The 17,074-nt window shown below is 49.5% G+C and overlaps 1 protein-coding gene across 3 annotated transcripts in view; it reads right to left on the reverse strand.

Moving 5' to 3' along the window:
* Window positions 1–1,129: 1,129 nt before the first annotated feature.
* PHKA1 (phosphorylase kinase regulatory subunit alpha 1) overlaps window positions 1,130–17,074 on the reverse strand; it is a 33,876-nt gene continuing 17,931 nt past the window's right edge. The window contains exons 15-33 of one of the 3 annotated variants that reach the window (XM_042478992.1): window positions 16,519–16,628; window positions 15,311–15,455; window positions 15,114–15,192; window positions 14,687–14,862; window positions 11,651–11,827; window positions 11,290–11,378; window positions 10,580–10,716; window positions 10,268–10,424; window positions 10,042–10,121; window positions 9,505–9,583; window positions 9,289–9,418; window positions 8,846–8,947; window positions 8,468–8,583; window positions 7,354–7,392; window positions 6,159–6,203; window positions 5,865–6,035; window positions 5,241–5,294; window positions 4,180–4,380; window positions 1,130–3,294 (exon numbers count right to left, since the gene is read on the reverse strand). In XM_042478992.1, the coding sequence (XP_042334926.1) occupies window positions 3,121–3,294; window positions 4,180–4,380; window positions 5,241–5,294; window positions 5,865–6,035; window positions 6,159–6,203; window positions 7,354–7,392; window positions 8,468–8,583; window positions 8,846–8,947; window positions 9,289–9,418; window positions 9,505–9,583; window positions 10,042–10,121; window positions 10,268–10,424; window positions 10,580–10,716; window positions 11,290–11,378; window positions 11,651–11,827; window positions 14,687–14,862; window positions 15,114–15,192; window positions 15,311–15,455; window positions 16,519–16,628 (2,261 nt within the window). In that variant the 3' untranslated portion in view covers window positions 1,130–3,120. The remainder of the gene's footprint in view (window positions 3,295–4,179; window positions 4,381–5,240; window positions 5,295–5,864; window positions 6,036–6,158; window positions 6,204–7,353; window positions 7,393–8,467; window positions 8,584–8,845; window positions 8,948–9,288; window positions 9,419–9,504; window positions 9,584–10,041; window positions 10,122–10,267; window positions 10,425–10,579; window positions 10,717–11,289; window positions 11,379–11,650; window positions 11,828–14,686; window positions 14,863–15,113; window positions 15,193–15,310; window positions 15,456–16,518; window positions 16,629–17,074) is intronic. The other 2 variants (XM_042478994.1, XM_042478993.1) reach the window with 2 other exon arrangements.

Genomic DNA, 17,074 nt, shown 5'->3' on the forward strand with positions numbered 1-17,074 from the left:
TACTTATAGTTATTATTATTGTTGTTGTTGTGTTTATGTTTATTTATATCCCACCTTTTCCTCTAAACTGGGACTCGGGGCAGTTAAAAGCATACAATTAAAAGCATACAAAAAAGCGACATTAAAATAGAATATCATTCTGTCGTTTATACAAACAAAAGCCTGTCAGTGATCCCTTGCGTTTGTTCAATGGCCAGCGCAGCTTCCCTGCTGAGTCCATTCGTTTATTCTCAAGATCTCTCTTTATAGACCGATTTAAAGTAGAGGGGAGGCTGAAAGTTACAGTCCCTGTTTTAGAAAAAAAAGTAACTTCCCCCCCCTAATAATTAAGTATTTTTATTTGTTTTGTAGCAATAGTAAGTGACAAATAGCCTTGGAGCCGAGGCCTATATCTAAACTTGCATCATAGCTATCTTTTTGTGGGGTAATAGTTCTAAAGACATTGCTCAGATGCGTTACTTGATGAAGTTGGGAGCAAAGTAACTTTCCCAAGAATAGCTTGATGAGGAGGAAGTCCGATAGCAAATGGGTTCAATAAAAACTGACCAACCCTCAAAAAAAAGTGTGGTTTCTGCTGCCCATTACAAACAAAAAGTGACTTTTCCCAAGCTCTGCTTTAAACTCCAGAATCCAAGCGTCAGTAGGAAACGACACAAAAAGCGCGATGAAATGGAGATGCTTTATTAGAGGCCTTATTTCAAGTCTTCAAAACATCCTACATCAAATGGTACAGTATTAGCATTTTTTAAAATAACATTAGGGCCCAAAACCAAAGCCCAAATGTGGCTAGTTGCAGCTCAACATCACTCTTGCATCGGGAGGAAACGCCAAACAAACGCCAAAGATAAAAATGCTCAGTTTCCAAAAGCCATCTGGCTCAAGAGCCATGTTGGACAACAGACAGTGCAAAGGAGTACAACGGTGAACGGTTGTGAAAGCGTGCAAAGGGATCTTGCACCATGTTTAAGACTGAGTGAAAGAAGTTGTAACATCAGCTTTCAGAGACTTGCATCTGGGGAAGTAGATCAAGTCTACAATAGCTTCTGCTACATCTTCTTTTGCTCAGTTAGGTCCCATCCACACTGCAGAAATAATCCAGTTTGAGACCGCTTTAATTGCCCTGGCTCAGTGTTATGGGATTCTGGGTACTGTAGTTTTCTGAGACATTTAGCTTTCTCCATTAGAGAACTCTGGGACCACAACAAACTACAATTCCCACCATTTATTTGGGTTATTTCTGCAGTGTGTTTGGGACTGTAGTCTCCCTTTGCAAGTGTTTTGGACCTCCGCTCCCAGAGTGCCAGCCAACTTGGCCGACAGCTAGGGATTCTGGGAGTTGAAGTCCAAAACACCTGGAGGACCAAAGTTTGGGAAACATTATCCAGCTACAAGATCCCTTTGCCTCCTGATAATTCCAGACTAACACATCTGTGTCTCTGAATTCCAGTCATGAAAGTGCACTGAGGAGTAACAGCCCCAGAGTCGCAGGGACAGAGGACACAGCTCCAAAGGCGGCACACTCCAGTTGGGCATCTGTCTCGCAATGGCATGCTGCTTCTTCTGCTGGCTCTCTGGCATTAAAAAATTGGCACTTGAATTCAGAGAAACAAACACACTTACCAGAGCGCACAGCTCAGTTGCTCCAAACCATTAGAAAGGGTTTCAGCAACCCATATCTCCCCAGAAGCATCACCGCATCCCCCTCCAAGGGATAAGGCACCAGCTGCAACTGGCACTTCCTTTGGGGCGTCAAAGCCTCTGTGTGTGACATTCCCCTTTCTGCAGCAAATGGATATTCGGTGAACTCTTTTGTCCCAGAAAAGAGTCACATTTGGCAAGGAGGACTCCTCACACACACACACACGCTTGCACACACTCATCAGTCCCAAACACACACAACACAGTCGTACTTGCAAGTGGACCTCCTCCACTTGCAAAGTGCTTTCCGCTCCTTCCAAAGCTTTGGACTGTCCTTGTCAAGATGGGAGCTTCCTCCTTCCCTAAGTCTTTGGAACAAGAAGGCAGAGAAACCCTCCGCAAAGGACAAGGTTTGCGCAACTGCTCCCACCTCCAAAAGCAAGAGCCAAGCACTTGCTTGAGATCTTGTCTGTGGAGCTTCTTGCTTTCAATCTCTTGAGAAACCCAGGAAGACATGAGGAGGAAAGGGAGAGTTCCCATCCCACATAAGAGCACTTGCCACCTATGGAGTGCGCCTGATGCGGTTTTTGTTTTGCCTTGGAGAAAAATCACTGGTTTATTCATTTGTTCCTACAGCTTCTTGTGTCACAGAGGTTTGCAGCCTGTTCAGACTGACCAAGACCCTCCCGTGAGTCCTCTCCTTCTAAGACTCACTGCAAATGGGAAGACGTTGCCCACACTAGGACTGGTGATTATATGTAAATGCAAAGGTTACATTCATTAAAAGGCACTTGGAGCAGGAGGTTTCTCCTGGACAGACTGCAGAGAAGAGATTTTGGGGAAGACCTCAAGATCAAACGGCATCAGCAGCAACAGAGTCGGCTCTGTACATTCATTCAAGTCAACAGGCAAAAACCCAGCCCCAGAGAGAGAAAACCCCACTCAGTAACAAAATCTGCAGCTGCCAAAGTGGGAAGGAGCCAAAATCACACCGAAGGGCAGCAGTGGAAAGCAGACCCACCAAAAGGCTAACAAGCACCTTCCCTGCGGTTGTCAATGTGCGCATGTTAGCATTTTATATGTGGGTCTCTAGGGAGCAGCCCCAACGAAAGCAAACTTGTGGAGCAGGACCCCTTTGCCTCTAAAATTTCCCCACAGCCTTCAGAGAAGCAGCCATCCAAAGCAGTGCAAAACAGCCTTCGCCCCGAGGGTCAGGCTGGATCCAGGCCAGAAACCTCCTTGGCTGAGAAACGGAGTGTGCAGCACTCTTGACCATACACAGACAGCCCCCCGTTTCCCTGCAAAAGCCCCAGAGGACTCCCTTTCTGCTTGGTCAAGGGGCTGTTGCTTCCAGGTCCAAGACAGTCCCATCCCAGGCAGACTTGCCCAGCTGAGAGGATGGAGACCTGCTGGAGCTGCTGAGAAGGGAGCGGAGGCTGGCCTTCAGTCCCACGGAGCTCTTGGTGAGAATCCTGGCGAGGCTCACTGCATGGCACAGCCACTGCTGGGCAGGAAGTCCTGGACGTAGGTGACCACGGCTTTGGAGAGGTAGGTCATGGTGCCATAGCGTCCACTCGGGGCACTGTCATAGAGCAAAGTGCAGATGCCTGTGGCTGGGTCCCTCTCCAGCATGTTGTCGTCCGCACCCAGGATTTTCTGCAAAAAGAGAAAGGCAAAAGAAACAGTGGGAAGAAGAATTCAAAGACATAGCCATGTTACTTTGGAAAAACAGAATGCAAAGGGATCTTGCAGCACCTTTGAGACGAGATGAAAGACTTGAGCCTACTTCCTCGGAGGAAGTAGATTCAAAGCCCATACAAGCTCACGGTACCACCTTCCCTCCACTCCATGCATCTCAGGAAATGGACTTAAGTCTAGGAAAGCTCATGCTACCAACCTCTCTCTTTCAATTAGTCCCAAACACGCTGCAAGATGCCTTAAAGAGTTACTGTTGGACTCCAGGACTGACACTTCAGATCCTCCCCAAAAGTACAGCCAGACATCCCACATTTTTATAATTCTTCCGTCCTTAAATCCAAACACGTCTGGAGACATTTATTTAATTGTATGTTTACTGATTACTGCTATTCACTGAGATATCCATTTTTGGTCTGCTTTAGCATAAAAGGACATAAAGGAATCCCGTTGTACCTTGGAGATTAACCAGGAAGAAGAAATTCCTAGCACAGGTTTTTGTGGATTGCAGCTCTGGCAAAGTGTAATGTACTCCATGAAAGCTAAAACTAGTCTCAGAGGCGGTGACTGGATTCTTGTATGTGTTTTTAAGTTTACCATGCAACCTGCTTTTGCAGCAATTGAAAATTAGGAATAAATGAGAGAAAGAAGAGATTTTCACCTTTCATTTTGCAGATGTAACATACTTTGCATATTCAAGAGAGTTTCGGCTGCAGATGCCCCCAGATCTCTAGCCTATGTCCATTTCTCGCACACAGACAGACACACAGCCAACCAATCTGCTGCTTTCATACCCACAAAGACACAGAGCCTGGGCAAAGGAGGTCCCACTGCCATCCTGCGCACCTGTTCCTCGTAGAACAAGTCACTGGCGAGGCGGACGATCCTGTCCACAGCTATGAGGCCACCAATGCTGCGGACGTCCATGTCAGCCAGGAGCGTCAGAACCAGGATGGCCTCCACCAAGAGCTGCCTGTACTCCGGCTGAGGGACCCGGTTGAGGACAGACTCCACATGGACGGCAAACTTGATCTCCCCCGGAGTCATCTGTTACGTCAGGGAAGCAAAGGATCCGTGTCAAAAGATTTATATCTCGCCTTCTGCCTGGCAATAGACACCCAAGATGACTGACAGAATTCATAGACATCGCCATGTTGGTCTGGGATATCAGTTTGCAAAGGGACCTTGCAGTACCTATTGAGGATCATAGGTACCGCAAGATCCTTTGCATCAAGATGACTGGGAATAATTAAGTACTAATTCATAATAAAACAGGATTTCATTTTCATTTTGGCTTTTTTAAAGGCAGAATAGACTTACAAAGGTGGGAGCAAGGCTCATGCCTATGTAAAATAAGGACGGCGCTCCCACACATAGAGTCACCCACATAGAAAGAGAAGGGCATCCAAAGTAGCTCAGCTGGTGTTGTTTCCTGCTCTCTCTGCTATATCTCTGAGCATTTTAAGAGCGATTTTATTTTACTTAAGGCATTCCACTCCTGAGGTGGTACCTTTCTCTTTTGTCAAGCCTTCCCCCCTGAAGAATGAAGCTTTTATCTCTGATGCCATCGATTCTCTGCCTACCCTGGATATGTATGTTGTACGATTGTTTTTAAAGCTTTTTGTACTATTGGATTTTATTTATGAGATTGTTTGTAATGATTTTTTAATAATCTGTAACCGCGCTTCGATCCTATGGGAGAGGCGGGGAAGCATAAATAAAATGTATTATTATTATTATTATTATTGCACAATGGATAAAATCTTTTAAAAATATATGTAGATTTTAAAAAGCAACAACAGCATTAAAAGGCAACTAAAAATACTCCTTCAAAATAACTTAAAACCAACTGGGCAAGAAACCATTTTCACTGCTTGAGTATTCTACGGTGTCAAACCAGTCTTTACCTCTTCAGTTGTGGAAGAAGGAAGAACGAAGCCTTCAATGGCGAGTCCGTGGCACTACAGAGCAAGACCACGAAGGAGAGGGTTAGGAGCCGGTGGGATGCTGGGCAGCTGGACTGAGCGGGGGTCTAAGCCCCCCACCCCAAGAGTGTGTTTGCCCCCTTTCCCTCACTTTGAACTAAAATACTGGCATTTGCATCACCAAACATGGCATTTAAGCTCAAAATTAGCTACCCAGAAGGGTGAAGAGTTCTGCCCAGCTCAGGGGCAGGCATACTCCAGTTATCCACAGGAGCTGCTTTACCAGTGCAGATAAATACTCTCCACAACCCCAGATTTTCCCTCTCATGCCCCCCTCACTGTTCTAGAGATCCTTTTCCCCAGGTGTAACTGGTTGTTCAAGGGTCCAGTTCTACCTCTCACTGCGAAGGGATGCTGGGACCCTCCAGCAAAAGGCCTGGGATGCTTCCCTCTACTATAGATCACCTGCTGCACCCATTTGTTGCCCACAAAGCTGATCTCAGGACAGTAATGTATGTCTGTTTTGAAACCAAACTAAGCCTTTGAGAGGGTTAATATGCCAGTAGTTTCTAGCTCAAAACCAGAGGATACCTCGTTGGCTCTTACCTTCTGCAGGATCCGCCAGATCTTCTGGTAAAACCCCACCGGGACCCTGTTTAGGGACCCGTCCAGCCTCCGTCTCCGCTGCCACTGGCCCTGGCGCGTGTCCTTGGAGCGGTCTTCCTCCAGCATGGAAGAGAGGGTCCTTTCCCCCGGAGGAATGGTGTGTTTGGGCACCTGAAGAGAGAAGAGGGCTTATGCCATGGCCAGATCACTAGTGCTGACTTCCCCTGCCCTTCCCTGAAAAGGGACAGAGGTCTACCATCCCAGGATACATGGAGGCAAATGTCTTTGTTTTACCTGGGAAGGTTCCATGCCAGCCTCCATGAAGTGCAAGCCACTGGACTGGAAGGAAAAAGAGACAAGCCCATTAAAATCTGCTGGATGGATCACACCAAGCAAACAGGCAAAGGCAAAGCAAGATGGCCCCTGGGCAGGCCTCTCAAGATGCTGGAGTTAAGAGCTGATTAAGGTCATGGGAGCCAGGTTTTTCTTCTGTCAAAGCAGGCTGTAAGGAGGATTAATTGATGCCCCAGTTAAAAAGCCAGCAATTGGGCATGAGAGGGGGAGCAGGGGAGGGTTGTGGAGCACACTCAGACTACTATCTGGAGTAAGAGATGTAATCTGAACCAGCAAGGCTGAAAGGAGCACTGAGTTTTATCGGGTTGTAGCCATGGGCAGGTCATTTTGGTTTCCCATCTGTGAAATGGGAGCAACAGGGACCTCTTGCTGCGCAGAAAGATATGGTGTGGGTTGCAAAACAGATATTCTGAATGTTAGAAGTGCTCCCTTGGGCACAGCAGTTGGTATGTCCCCAAAGTGAGAGAATGTCACCCTCTAAGCCCCACAGAGTCCTTGACCTCTTGTCTCCAAAGCAGGCACCCTCCTATGGGTGCTGCAAAGGGAGAAGCCTGGCACAGCCTCCCTCTTCCATGGCAAGGGGTTCAGGACATGAACTGCTCCCACTGTCCCAAGGTGGGCACGGAAAACCCAGTGACCCAACGAGGCTTAAAGGCCCATTGCTACACATGCCACCTTCCCCGTGAGATAAGGGAACTGCAATCTTCTAGAAAGTTGAAAGGAGGTTGGGAAGGAGGTAGGACAGTAAGATACTGGAGAAAAACTGTCTCTGATTTTGGCAAGACAGCTGCTGACCCCTGACCTCAGAACATCCTTTCCAACCTCCATCTTGAACCCCAGTTTGTAAGGATCAGGTTTCATTCCTGGAAGAAGCACTCCTGTCCTCCTCTGAGCTGGAGAGAAAGGAAGCAATGCTGCATTTGCAAAACCAGTCCACCTTCTGGCCGAGTGTTATGAAGGTGCAAAACCAAATCTGAGATTTTGGGGGACTCGGGTGGGGTTGGGAAGCAAGCTCGCTGAGGCTGTGCCGACTCACTCGCCCCCAGTTTGCTCATGCAGGCCGGTGGAAGGGCACAGCGGAGGGGCACAACCAGCTGGTGGCATTTGGAAAGGGTGAGAGGGGAGGGCATTTCACCTGAATGTCAGGCACAGACTGCCTACGTCTGTCCAGTTGCTGAAAGAGAAACAGAGCAGTCGTTGTCCTTTTGTCATTGTCACTGTGTACCTTCAAGTAGTTTCCACCATACGGCAACCCTAAAGTGGATCTATCATGGGGTTTTCTTGGAGAGATTGGTTCAGAATGGGGTTTGCAGTTGTCTCCCTCTGAAGCTGTAGCTAAGTGTGACTTGCCTAAGGCCATCCAATGGGTTTCTGTGGCAGGGCATGGATTCGAAACCTGATCTCCCAGAGCCCTGGGGGGGCCCTGGCATGAACGACCCTGGGATCAGTCTGTGCTCTTTTTCCTGAAGGATGCAGCACAACAGAAAAACTATTGATGCCCTGGCGATGCCTGAGAGGCCAGTGCCAATATCATGGTTTGCCTTACAGTTTCTGCAGGAACCCATGCGACGGCCCAGTGGACAGATTGCTGTGGCACTTGCCTCTGTCTGCTGGGCATGCCAGTTTCAGAGGAAAGCCACAACCATATTGTGTGAACCTTGTTACCACGGAAAGTTCCCCAGGAGCAGGCACTGGCCATCTCTCACTTGTAAAAGAACAGTGGTGCCAGGAGGAAAGCGCTGTGTGTTGTTGCACAGGTACACACAAAACCCAACACGACCACTACTCACAAAAAAGGAGTAAGATCAGAAAGGAAGAAAATGTGATTGTGTTCCTGTGGAAAGTGCCAGAACAAAGGCAGGATATTGATAAATAATAATAATTTAATAATTTGTTTTATTTATATACCGCTATTCCAAAGATCATAGCGGTGAACAGCAAGTAAGCTAATTAGCAAGTAAGCTAATTTGCCTCCAACAGTCTGGGTACTCATTTTAGCTACCTCGGAAGGATGCAAGCCTGAATCGAGCTTGGGCCCTTTTGCTGGTCTTGAACTCGCAACCTTGTGGTTTCGAGTGAATGGCTGCAGTACAGGCATTTACCCACTGTGCCAATTGATGAATTAAATGAATTAATTAAGGAGGAGGAGATGTAACTCAAAGATTCCCACCCCACATAAGGAGAAACACTAGTCCACACCACCATCCCAAGGGGCGACTGGGGCAGCTCTGGGGCAGAACCAGCCCTACCTGCTGGATCTCACTCTTCAGACGGATAATGCCGGCCCGCTCGGTTTTTGTGGCTCCAACAGGGCCGACTTCGCGGATGGAGACTGCCGGGGTCGTTGCCGAGTCCATCGCCCGCACTGCAGGGAAATGAAAGAGTCACATCCCAACTTTCACAGCTCCTGAACCCCAATTCCTGCCTCTCACTCTCCAAAAGGCACCTCTCCCCATCTAGGAGCAGCTAGACCCCAGCACCCTCTCCCACAGAGCCTGGCATCTCCTCCAACCCAACACTCTGATTTTTAATTGCACTTTTGTTAAACCACTTTTCTCTATTGGTTTCAGTTGTATGTTTGCTTTTTAGCATTACTGATTGTTTAATTCCATCCAGTGCAGACTCACCACTTCTCTCCACCCCAAATTCTTTGCCACTGAGGATGTGATGCAGAAGACTCTTCAGATGGGAAGGGCTGAGATTCATCAAACTCTCCGTAGCCTCCTCCGCTGGAGAAGGAGAGAAAGAGGGCAGGTGGTTTCCCCCTGATCTTTCCCAACTGGGTTTCCTAACTGGTGTTCAAAAAAGGTCTCTAGAAGATCCCACTGAGAGAGCAAGGCTGCTGGGGGCCACCAGGTCAGAGAAATCACTCAGGTCTGGCATCTCCTGTGGGTGCCACCTGGTGTCAAGAACCCAATCCCAGCTCCTGGCATCCTGGCAAAAGGCCTTGGCCCCACTTGGACTGGCCACTCCTGGGCATGGCTCCAGAGGCTGCTCAGAGCCACCAGAAGACTAGAACTGTGTCCTGTGGAATCAGTCACAGTGAGCTCTTGGCTGCAGGCTCTCCTACCTGAGCAGCTGAGCGACTGGGCCAGCTCCGTTGCCATCACCTGGATGATGAGCCCAATGCGCAGTCGGAACATCTCGGCAAAGAGGGTGGGCTGCGTCCGGATGTACATGGCCAGGTAGACCATAATCTCCTGCGCAGAGAAAGAACAGAGTGTCACCACATGGGGTCAGCCCCTGGCACACCCAAGCGCTGAGAGCGAGCGGTCTGAGTGGTCACCTGTGTCAGGATGGAGACGGTCAGGTTCTTCTCACTGGCCTCGTCGATCAGGCGGACGAGCTCTTCGTAGGGCAATGGCCTGAAAGGAAAGCAGCGTCGGGCATGAAGGGGCCTTCCCTTGCCCACCAATTTGGTGGTGCCACCAGGGTCCCTTCCACAGCTTGCCATTATGGCACTCCCCCCCCCCTTCCTTTCATATAGAGATATTTTAGTAATATTGTCTGCCCCCTCCGGGCTGCTTTTGAAACATTTGAGAAAGAGAAATAAAGTCTGTAGACCTTGATGGAGAGAAGCCACCAGGGTGGACTTCCCTAGGCTGGGACACGGGCACTTCTGTCTCCTACTAGGAAAGAGGAGGCCTCAGGTCCAGCACACTCCACCGCCCACCAATGGGCATCTCCTCTCCAGTAGGAGTGCAAACCTCCCCTCCTTTCACAAACCCACACACCCACACCCACAGCAGACCACCAAACCAATCCAGCTACTTTGCACAGGCCAAGAGTGACTTGTCCCAGCCCAACGCCAAGGAGGACTCACGCGGAGATGGTCTTCTCCCGAGGTTCTGGGGGGAGACCCACAGTGAGGTGCTTCTGGTGGGAGAGCAGGTCAGTGCAGGCCTGAGAAGGAGAGAGGCTCTCAGGCACAGACAGAGGAAATCCCTGCTACCTTTTACTCTGAGACCAGCCTCCTCTTTCTCCTTCAGAGGTAGATCCTGATCTCCCCACAAATGCCAAACAAGGAGCCAGCTGTGCCCCACTCTCACCTCGTCGAGTGCTTCCACCTTCTTCTTCAGGATCCCCGAGATGTAACGGATCAGGGCCCACTGGCGAGTTGCCCCAACTTTGCCATAGAGCTCCAGGAGGAGGTCGTTGATGGTGACACCAGGTTCGCCGTATATCTGGGTGTCCCAGTCTGCCCCTCTGAAAGGAAGAGCTCCCATCATGGCCAGAGAAGGGGACACTTGGGTCCCGCTTCCTCCTTCCGGCCCACCCCAAACCTCTGGGCAACAGGCCATGCCCAGCTCTCTGCAACCATGGGGTAAGAATAGGAGTCCCACCCCACTTGGCATTCTTACTTGAGCGTGTAGAGTACATAGAGGTGGTTGGCCTGGTCCTGCAGTGTTTGGCATTCGCGGAGCTGGTCCACCAAGGCCTGGAGGTCCACATTCCCCTCCGCATCTTTCGGGAGGTTCAGCTCCGACGGAGAGAGTGGCTGGTTGAGGAAAGAAGGACAGAGAACCCTCAGGAGGAATGGAAGCACCTTACCCCAGACACCCCACACCCTGTATGTCCTCCAAGACTTGGCAGGGGAAATTCCAATTAATCCCTTGCCATCCCACTTTGGCAGGGGAAATTCCAATTAATCCCTTGCCATCCCACTTTTTAAATGTCCTGCTTTCTCTCTCCGCCTCCCACTTTCCCTTCTGTCTTCAGCTTACTTCCATTGGTGCAAACTAAGCTCAAAAATAGTTTTCACTTCATTAACTCAGCAGCAGAGAGAGGAGGAGACAAATTCTTTCCCTTCCCAGAAGGGTCAGGCAAAAGCAAAGTGCTGCAGCCCCTCCAAGCTCATCTGTTCCTCCTCATTAATATTCCTGACTATATTGATGTTGCTTGGCCACATGTGTCCCAGTGTAAAATGGTTGTCCACCCCTGCTTTACAGGAAGGACCAAATAAGGAAGGCAGCATTCAGCCATCCCAGTGCTGCAAGGCTCCTCTTTTCTGAGAATGCATTGCACCAGTCCAGCAAAGAGACAGACAAGTGGGAAAATCCAGGACCCTCACCTTCATTTCATGCTTCTGGCTTGAACCGAGCAAATTAACAGACGCCTGGGAGTCCTGGAAGAGCTTGGAGGGGATGTACATGCCAACATCTGCCAAGACAGACAGACAGGGACAATGCTGGGTTCCAGAAATGCCAGCGCTTCAAAAAGGTACTTTTGGGGACTTCAACTCCCAGAGCCCTCTCAGCCAGCATGGCCAGTAGCTGTGGCTTCTGGGAGATGCAGTTCAAGGCTTAAATCAGGTTCATAGTCTCAACCAGAGTGTGCATAAATCACTGACAGGATGACAGCCAAAGAATCCCGAGGGCACCAAGAAGTGAAATAAAAAGCCCCCCTGCAACCTTTGGGTTGCCCACACTCACTCTCCACATGCAGCTCCTTTGCCTTGGACACCAGTGACAGCATGTCCCGGGTGGTGTGGACGGCGGCCCGGAAGCGGTGGAGCCCTCCCTTTTGTGCAACAGGTGGGAGTCGGGCCTTGGGGGCCGTCTGCTGCAGAAGGTGGTCCAGGTACTGGGCAACTTCATCACAAAGGTCATCTGGAAGAGCAAAGGGTGGTGGTGGGGAGAAAAGGGTCAGGGCACCTGAGTTACTTTGCACTTGCAGCTCCCCCAGGGAAGGCACTCCTGCACATGTATTGGGCTCTTCTGAGTAGGAGATACTCTAGCACCAGACCTCAAGAGACCAAGAGCAGTGCCAGTGCCAACACCTCTCCCATCCCTTTCTGCACATCTCTCATCATGCCATATTCACTCCAAAAGCAGCATCCATGCGTAACATTTTTAAAAGATTCTTGTTTCTGCCCACTTGGTAATGCCAAAACCTACCCTGGCTAGAATGCCCATATGCATTACAAATGCCTCTCCCTCCTGCACATTAGCAGACAGAAAAAGTGCATCTAAGGAGAGGCCATTTATGTGTAAGCATGCAAAGAAAAGAAATACACATACCAAACAGCCTTTTTAAAAACCTGTCATCAAGAATGCCTGGGAGCTTCACGGCATGTTATTGAGCTCACTGGTCCTTTGTTCCAATGTAGCAAAGAGTATTGCCGTCACAGGCTCAAGCCAGAGAGACAGCCAGAAGCCACTCATTCCCCATCCCTGGCAGAGGCAGAAGGCAAAGCCACACCAAACCATGTATTGCTTGCTAAGATTCCCTCCAAGTGCTGCTTGGAGGTCTTGCTCTTCTGGAAGAACTGCGATTCCTCTCAAATAAGCAGGAGGTCTACCCCAGCCAAGATGCCCCTCTCTCTTTCCCAAGAGCAGCCCCCCAGGAAAGGGGTTGCTCACAAGGATCACTAGGGGTCTCAGAGGTCTTGGCCATGCATTGCTCCAACAGCATTGGAGCAATGATTATCTATGGCTCAGGCAAGGGTCCTGGGCAGGCACAGGGCCACTGAGCAGACAAGGTGAACCACGCATGCGCTGCCAGATGCAGCAATGGGGCAAAGACACAAACCGAGACACAGACACACACACTGCAAAGGCACAGCACCCGCACCATGGTTCTGAGGTGGTAGGGAGGGTGGGGTCACAAGTCACTGTTAACATGGTTAACAAGTTAACAGACACAGTTAATGGGATGAAGAAGGGATGGAGGGAGGACTCCAGAGAAAAGATAAAGGGGGAAGGAGAGACTCAAGGGTGGCTCCGGAGACAGAGAGAGAACCTGGAGTGGAAAGAAGGACCCTCTCCTTCTGGACTGTGGGTAATATGAAGTGGAGAAAGTGTTGACACAAACCATTTTCCTGCTTTAAGAGGAAGATAGCTTTCAAGTGACACTTTGTCAGGAAGAATAGAAAGAGAAGAAGGGTGTTTGTGCACTGTATACCAGATTCTGGTGCTGACCCCAAAGCCTTCCTTAAGTATGATGATGTGCAACACATCTGTATCTGTAAACATGGCTCACTCTGCCCCTCACTGTATCATTCACAGAACACGTCCTGACAAAGCATCCTGTGTAACCAAAAGCTTGCACTCTCATTTGCCAATAGAGCTCAGTCCCAGGAAGAGATGCTGCCTTCATCTGCCTTTGCAACCAAAGTGACAACTGATGCCCATCTCATGTCTTCCAGTGGTTGACTGACCTAAGGCTCAAGTCCAGGACATGCCTCCGTCCCAGCAATGAAGCGAGATAACCATGGCTGAGTACAAACCTTGACAGGCTTCCTACCAGCCTTGTGATAAAGTCATCTCCTCCTTGCCCCGTCTCTAATCTGGCATTAGAAGAGCCATCTTACATTTTGCTCCTCCATATTGCCCTGCAATGGACCTTAAATTGAGAAAAGCATAAGAGATGAGCAAGACCCACAGATGGAAGTACCCCTCCTAAGCTTCAAAGAAACTATCAGCTGAACAACCCTAGGCCAATTGGACTTTGTGCTGCTACTATCTCTCAGATCCAGACCACAACCAAGGCTTGTAGATTCTTTTTATACAACATTGCCAAAATCCGACCATATCTCTCCGCCTCTACTGCCAAGATCACAACTTGATTACTGTAACATCCTCCTGGCTGGGCTTCCTCTTTCTCACCTCTGTCCTTTAATTTCTGTCCAGTATTCAGCTGCACGCATTATCACATCCGCCCACCGCTCTGACCACCTCTCCTTTGTTGGCATCCCTTCACTGGCTCCCCCTCTCTTTTCGTATTCAGTATAAGCTCCTGCTGTCCACGTTTAAAGCCCTCCATGGGCTGGCCCCTCCTTAGTTATCAGACCTTCTTTCTCCTCACCTTCCCACCAGGGTCCTCCATTCTGGTAGTCAAAGTCGGCTGTCCCAGCCCAGGATTTCCTCTGCCCCATCTAGGATTTGCCCCTTTTCATTTGCTGCCCCTCACTCCTGGAACCTTCTTCCCTCGCGAGCAAGGGCCATCACTTCTCTAACCAGCTTCAAAACAGAGTTGAAGACCATCCTGTTCAGAGAAGCCTTCCCAGACATTGCGTGATTGTCACTTGCTATCTGATGTTCTTTTTGTTCCCTGTTTTATTGAACCATTTCCTGTATTGCTATGTGTTTTATTTATATTATCCTATCATTTCTTAGATTGTACGCCATGTTTGTTGTTTTTATGTACAGCGCTGTGCAAATCTACAGCGCTAAATAAATAAATGAATAAATAAATAATAATACTCTAGAGAAGACAGACCCTTTTTGGACTGCCCTGTTAGTCACCGGTGCTCTGAATTTGCCACCTCTGCAGTCCTTTGTTGCCAGGCTCACCAGAAGGAAAGAATGGAGGTTAAATGGGAGGTGGATGAGGTGAGTGTTAAATCTGGTGAGTGAGGCAATGGGTCAGAGGGCTGTGGTGTTATGATGGGCTGGATTAAGAAACCCGTTAATTCCAGACCACGGCACACACCGGACGCAGCACGGGGCCATGACCCAACTCCTTACCATCTTGTGTCAACTGAAAGCCATGCAGCCAATCCTCAGGGTCTATATCTCTGAAGCTCTCAAGGCTGAGCCCATAGTCATCAGCAAAGAGCTTACCCTCCGGCCCAGCGTCCATGAAGCTGAGGTGGGTGCGGCACGACGTCGTGAGAAACTCGGACAACCTACCGGTTTGGATCCTGCGGGGATGAGAAGCAAAAAGAGGAGGAAGAGGAGATGAGAGGAGCCTGATCCATCCACAGCCAGCATCCACAATTAGGAGAAACCAGTCAAGCAAGGTCTGGGAAAGAGGCACACACAATGCTATATAAATATGTGTCCCACCACCAGACCCTGCAAGCAAATGCTACTTGGATCTACTGGCAGGTGCAGGAAGAGCTGTGCTCTCTGCGGCACTAAACACACACACAAACACATACATGGAGCTTACCTTGCCCCTCCAAAATACCCATCCTGCAGTTTCCGCAGTGTGGCCAAGACAGTTGGGTGGATGCTGGTGCCAGATTCATCTTTTTAATAAACAAAAACATAGAGAAAAACCCTCAAAAGATGGCAGCAGATCAAAAGAGAGGAATAAACATGCCCAGCAAGGCCAGAAGTGGCCCCAGGGAGAGCCAGGAGACCCACCGAGCATCGTGTGTGAGATGGGGAAGGTGATGATGGGGCGCCCCGTCATTCTCCAGCGGCTGCACAGGTAGGACAGGTCTGTCCGGAGCATCTCCACAATCATCTTGTTGTCCAGAGCCAGGTAGAACTGCTGCAGGTCCATGAACTGAGGGCAGAAAGGAGGGGACTGATGGTGAGGAAAGGTGTGTCCTCCCAGATGTTTTTGGACTTCATCTTGCAGCATTCCCTATTATGTGCTATATGCTGGATAGAGGAACATCAGGACTGCACCTCCATACGGCAAATGTGCCACCTGTGAGTCTGGGCTTGCAGAGAATCAGTGTGGTCTTGTGAAAGTGTCTGTGTGTGATCTGAGAAGAGAGGATGGGATCCATCTCTGTGTCATGCCCAGCCTGGAAGATGGCTTGGAGGACTCAGAGGATGAGCTAGAGCCTCTGGGATCTGAACCTATAATGGAGGAGCCAGAGCCCCAGGGGCTTGAACCTGTAATGGAGGAGCCAGAGGCTGGCCCTAGTTCTGCTGGAGCAGAGTCTATGGCCCCTCCAGAGGTTCAGCAGTCAAGTTTGCCTGGTGCCGAGGCTGTGGACATGGAGGAGGATCTGGGCAGTGTGCCTACCTTCAATGAGCGTCGAGCAGAAAGAGAGGACCTTCGAAGATCTAGGAGGCTTTATCAGAAGCGTCTTCGTAATCAGGCACAGCTGAAGGCCAGCTCCTTGCCTTCTTAAGCACCTGGAGCATGTGTGGTTCTTTGCCAGTGGATATCTGACTCTTTTAGAGGAAAGACTCTGTCTCTGGCTCCTTGGCTTCTTGTCTTGACTACCCAGAAACTTGACCTTGGACTGCTTTATCTACCTGCCTATCTGTTACCCTGAACCTCGGACCGTCTGACAATTCTTCTGGTAAACCCTTTTGGTAAAGCTACTGCAACTCTCCAGGACTGAGTAGCTTACACTGACTTTGCTGTGCTGGGAGGGGATTGTTTGTTTGAAAACTAGCTGTCTTATCAGCCCTTTGGCTGCTTTCCCGGACACTCTGTAAGTGAGCAGCACACCGAAAAAAAGAGCAACCCCAGACTGCCAGGTGTTCCTGTATAACTTCTGCTGCTTCTCTGAAGTCCTGGTAGCCCTTGTGGGGAGACCTGAATGGCTGCTACATGTGCTTCTAGGAATGCAACCCAGTCCTTTGGTGACACCGCTCAGCCCACTCACCTGTGGGGTGAAGATAAAGGTGTTGTCGCGGATGTCATAGAACTTGGAGGTCCCCAGGACACCCATCTGCCGGAAAGGACGCCCACTCAGGTTCATGCGCTTGTTACGGCCTGAAAAGGATCAGAGTCACAACAAGGGTTGCATTCCTTAATAGGACGCAACCCACAAAGACGACACACTGGGAAGGACTGCACCCCAATTTGTCTCCACATTCCAAAATGGAGGGGCATAAAACCTGGAAATGACAGAAGTGAAACAAAGCATCCCTGCCTTCTCTCACTCTACTGAGATTTACCTGGCAAACTTCAGCCTCTGCCATCTAATTCTGGAAGCTAAGCAGGGTGAGGCCCAGATAGTCCTAGGATGGGAGACCCCTAGAAGGGATGACCACTGATCTCCAGGCAGGACGAAGAAATAAAACTGCCTGGAAACCAGGACACCTGCCCTATACTGAGCCAGATGGAGCAGCAAACTGATTCAGTATAGGGCAGCTTCTTCTATTTCTAGATGTGACCCTGCCTGAATACTGGCAAAAGACTCCTCAACCCTTGGTCTG

The sequence above is a fragment of the Sceloporus undulatus genome, chromosome 7 (genome assembly GCF_019175285.1).
Source record: "Sceloporus undulatus isolate JIND9_A2432 ecotype Alabama chromosome 7, SceUnd_v1.1, whole genome shotgun sequence".
Taxonomy (NCBI): Eukaryota; Metazoa; Chordata; class Lepidosauria; order Squamata; family Phrynosomatidae; genus Sceloporus; species Sceloporus undulatus.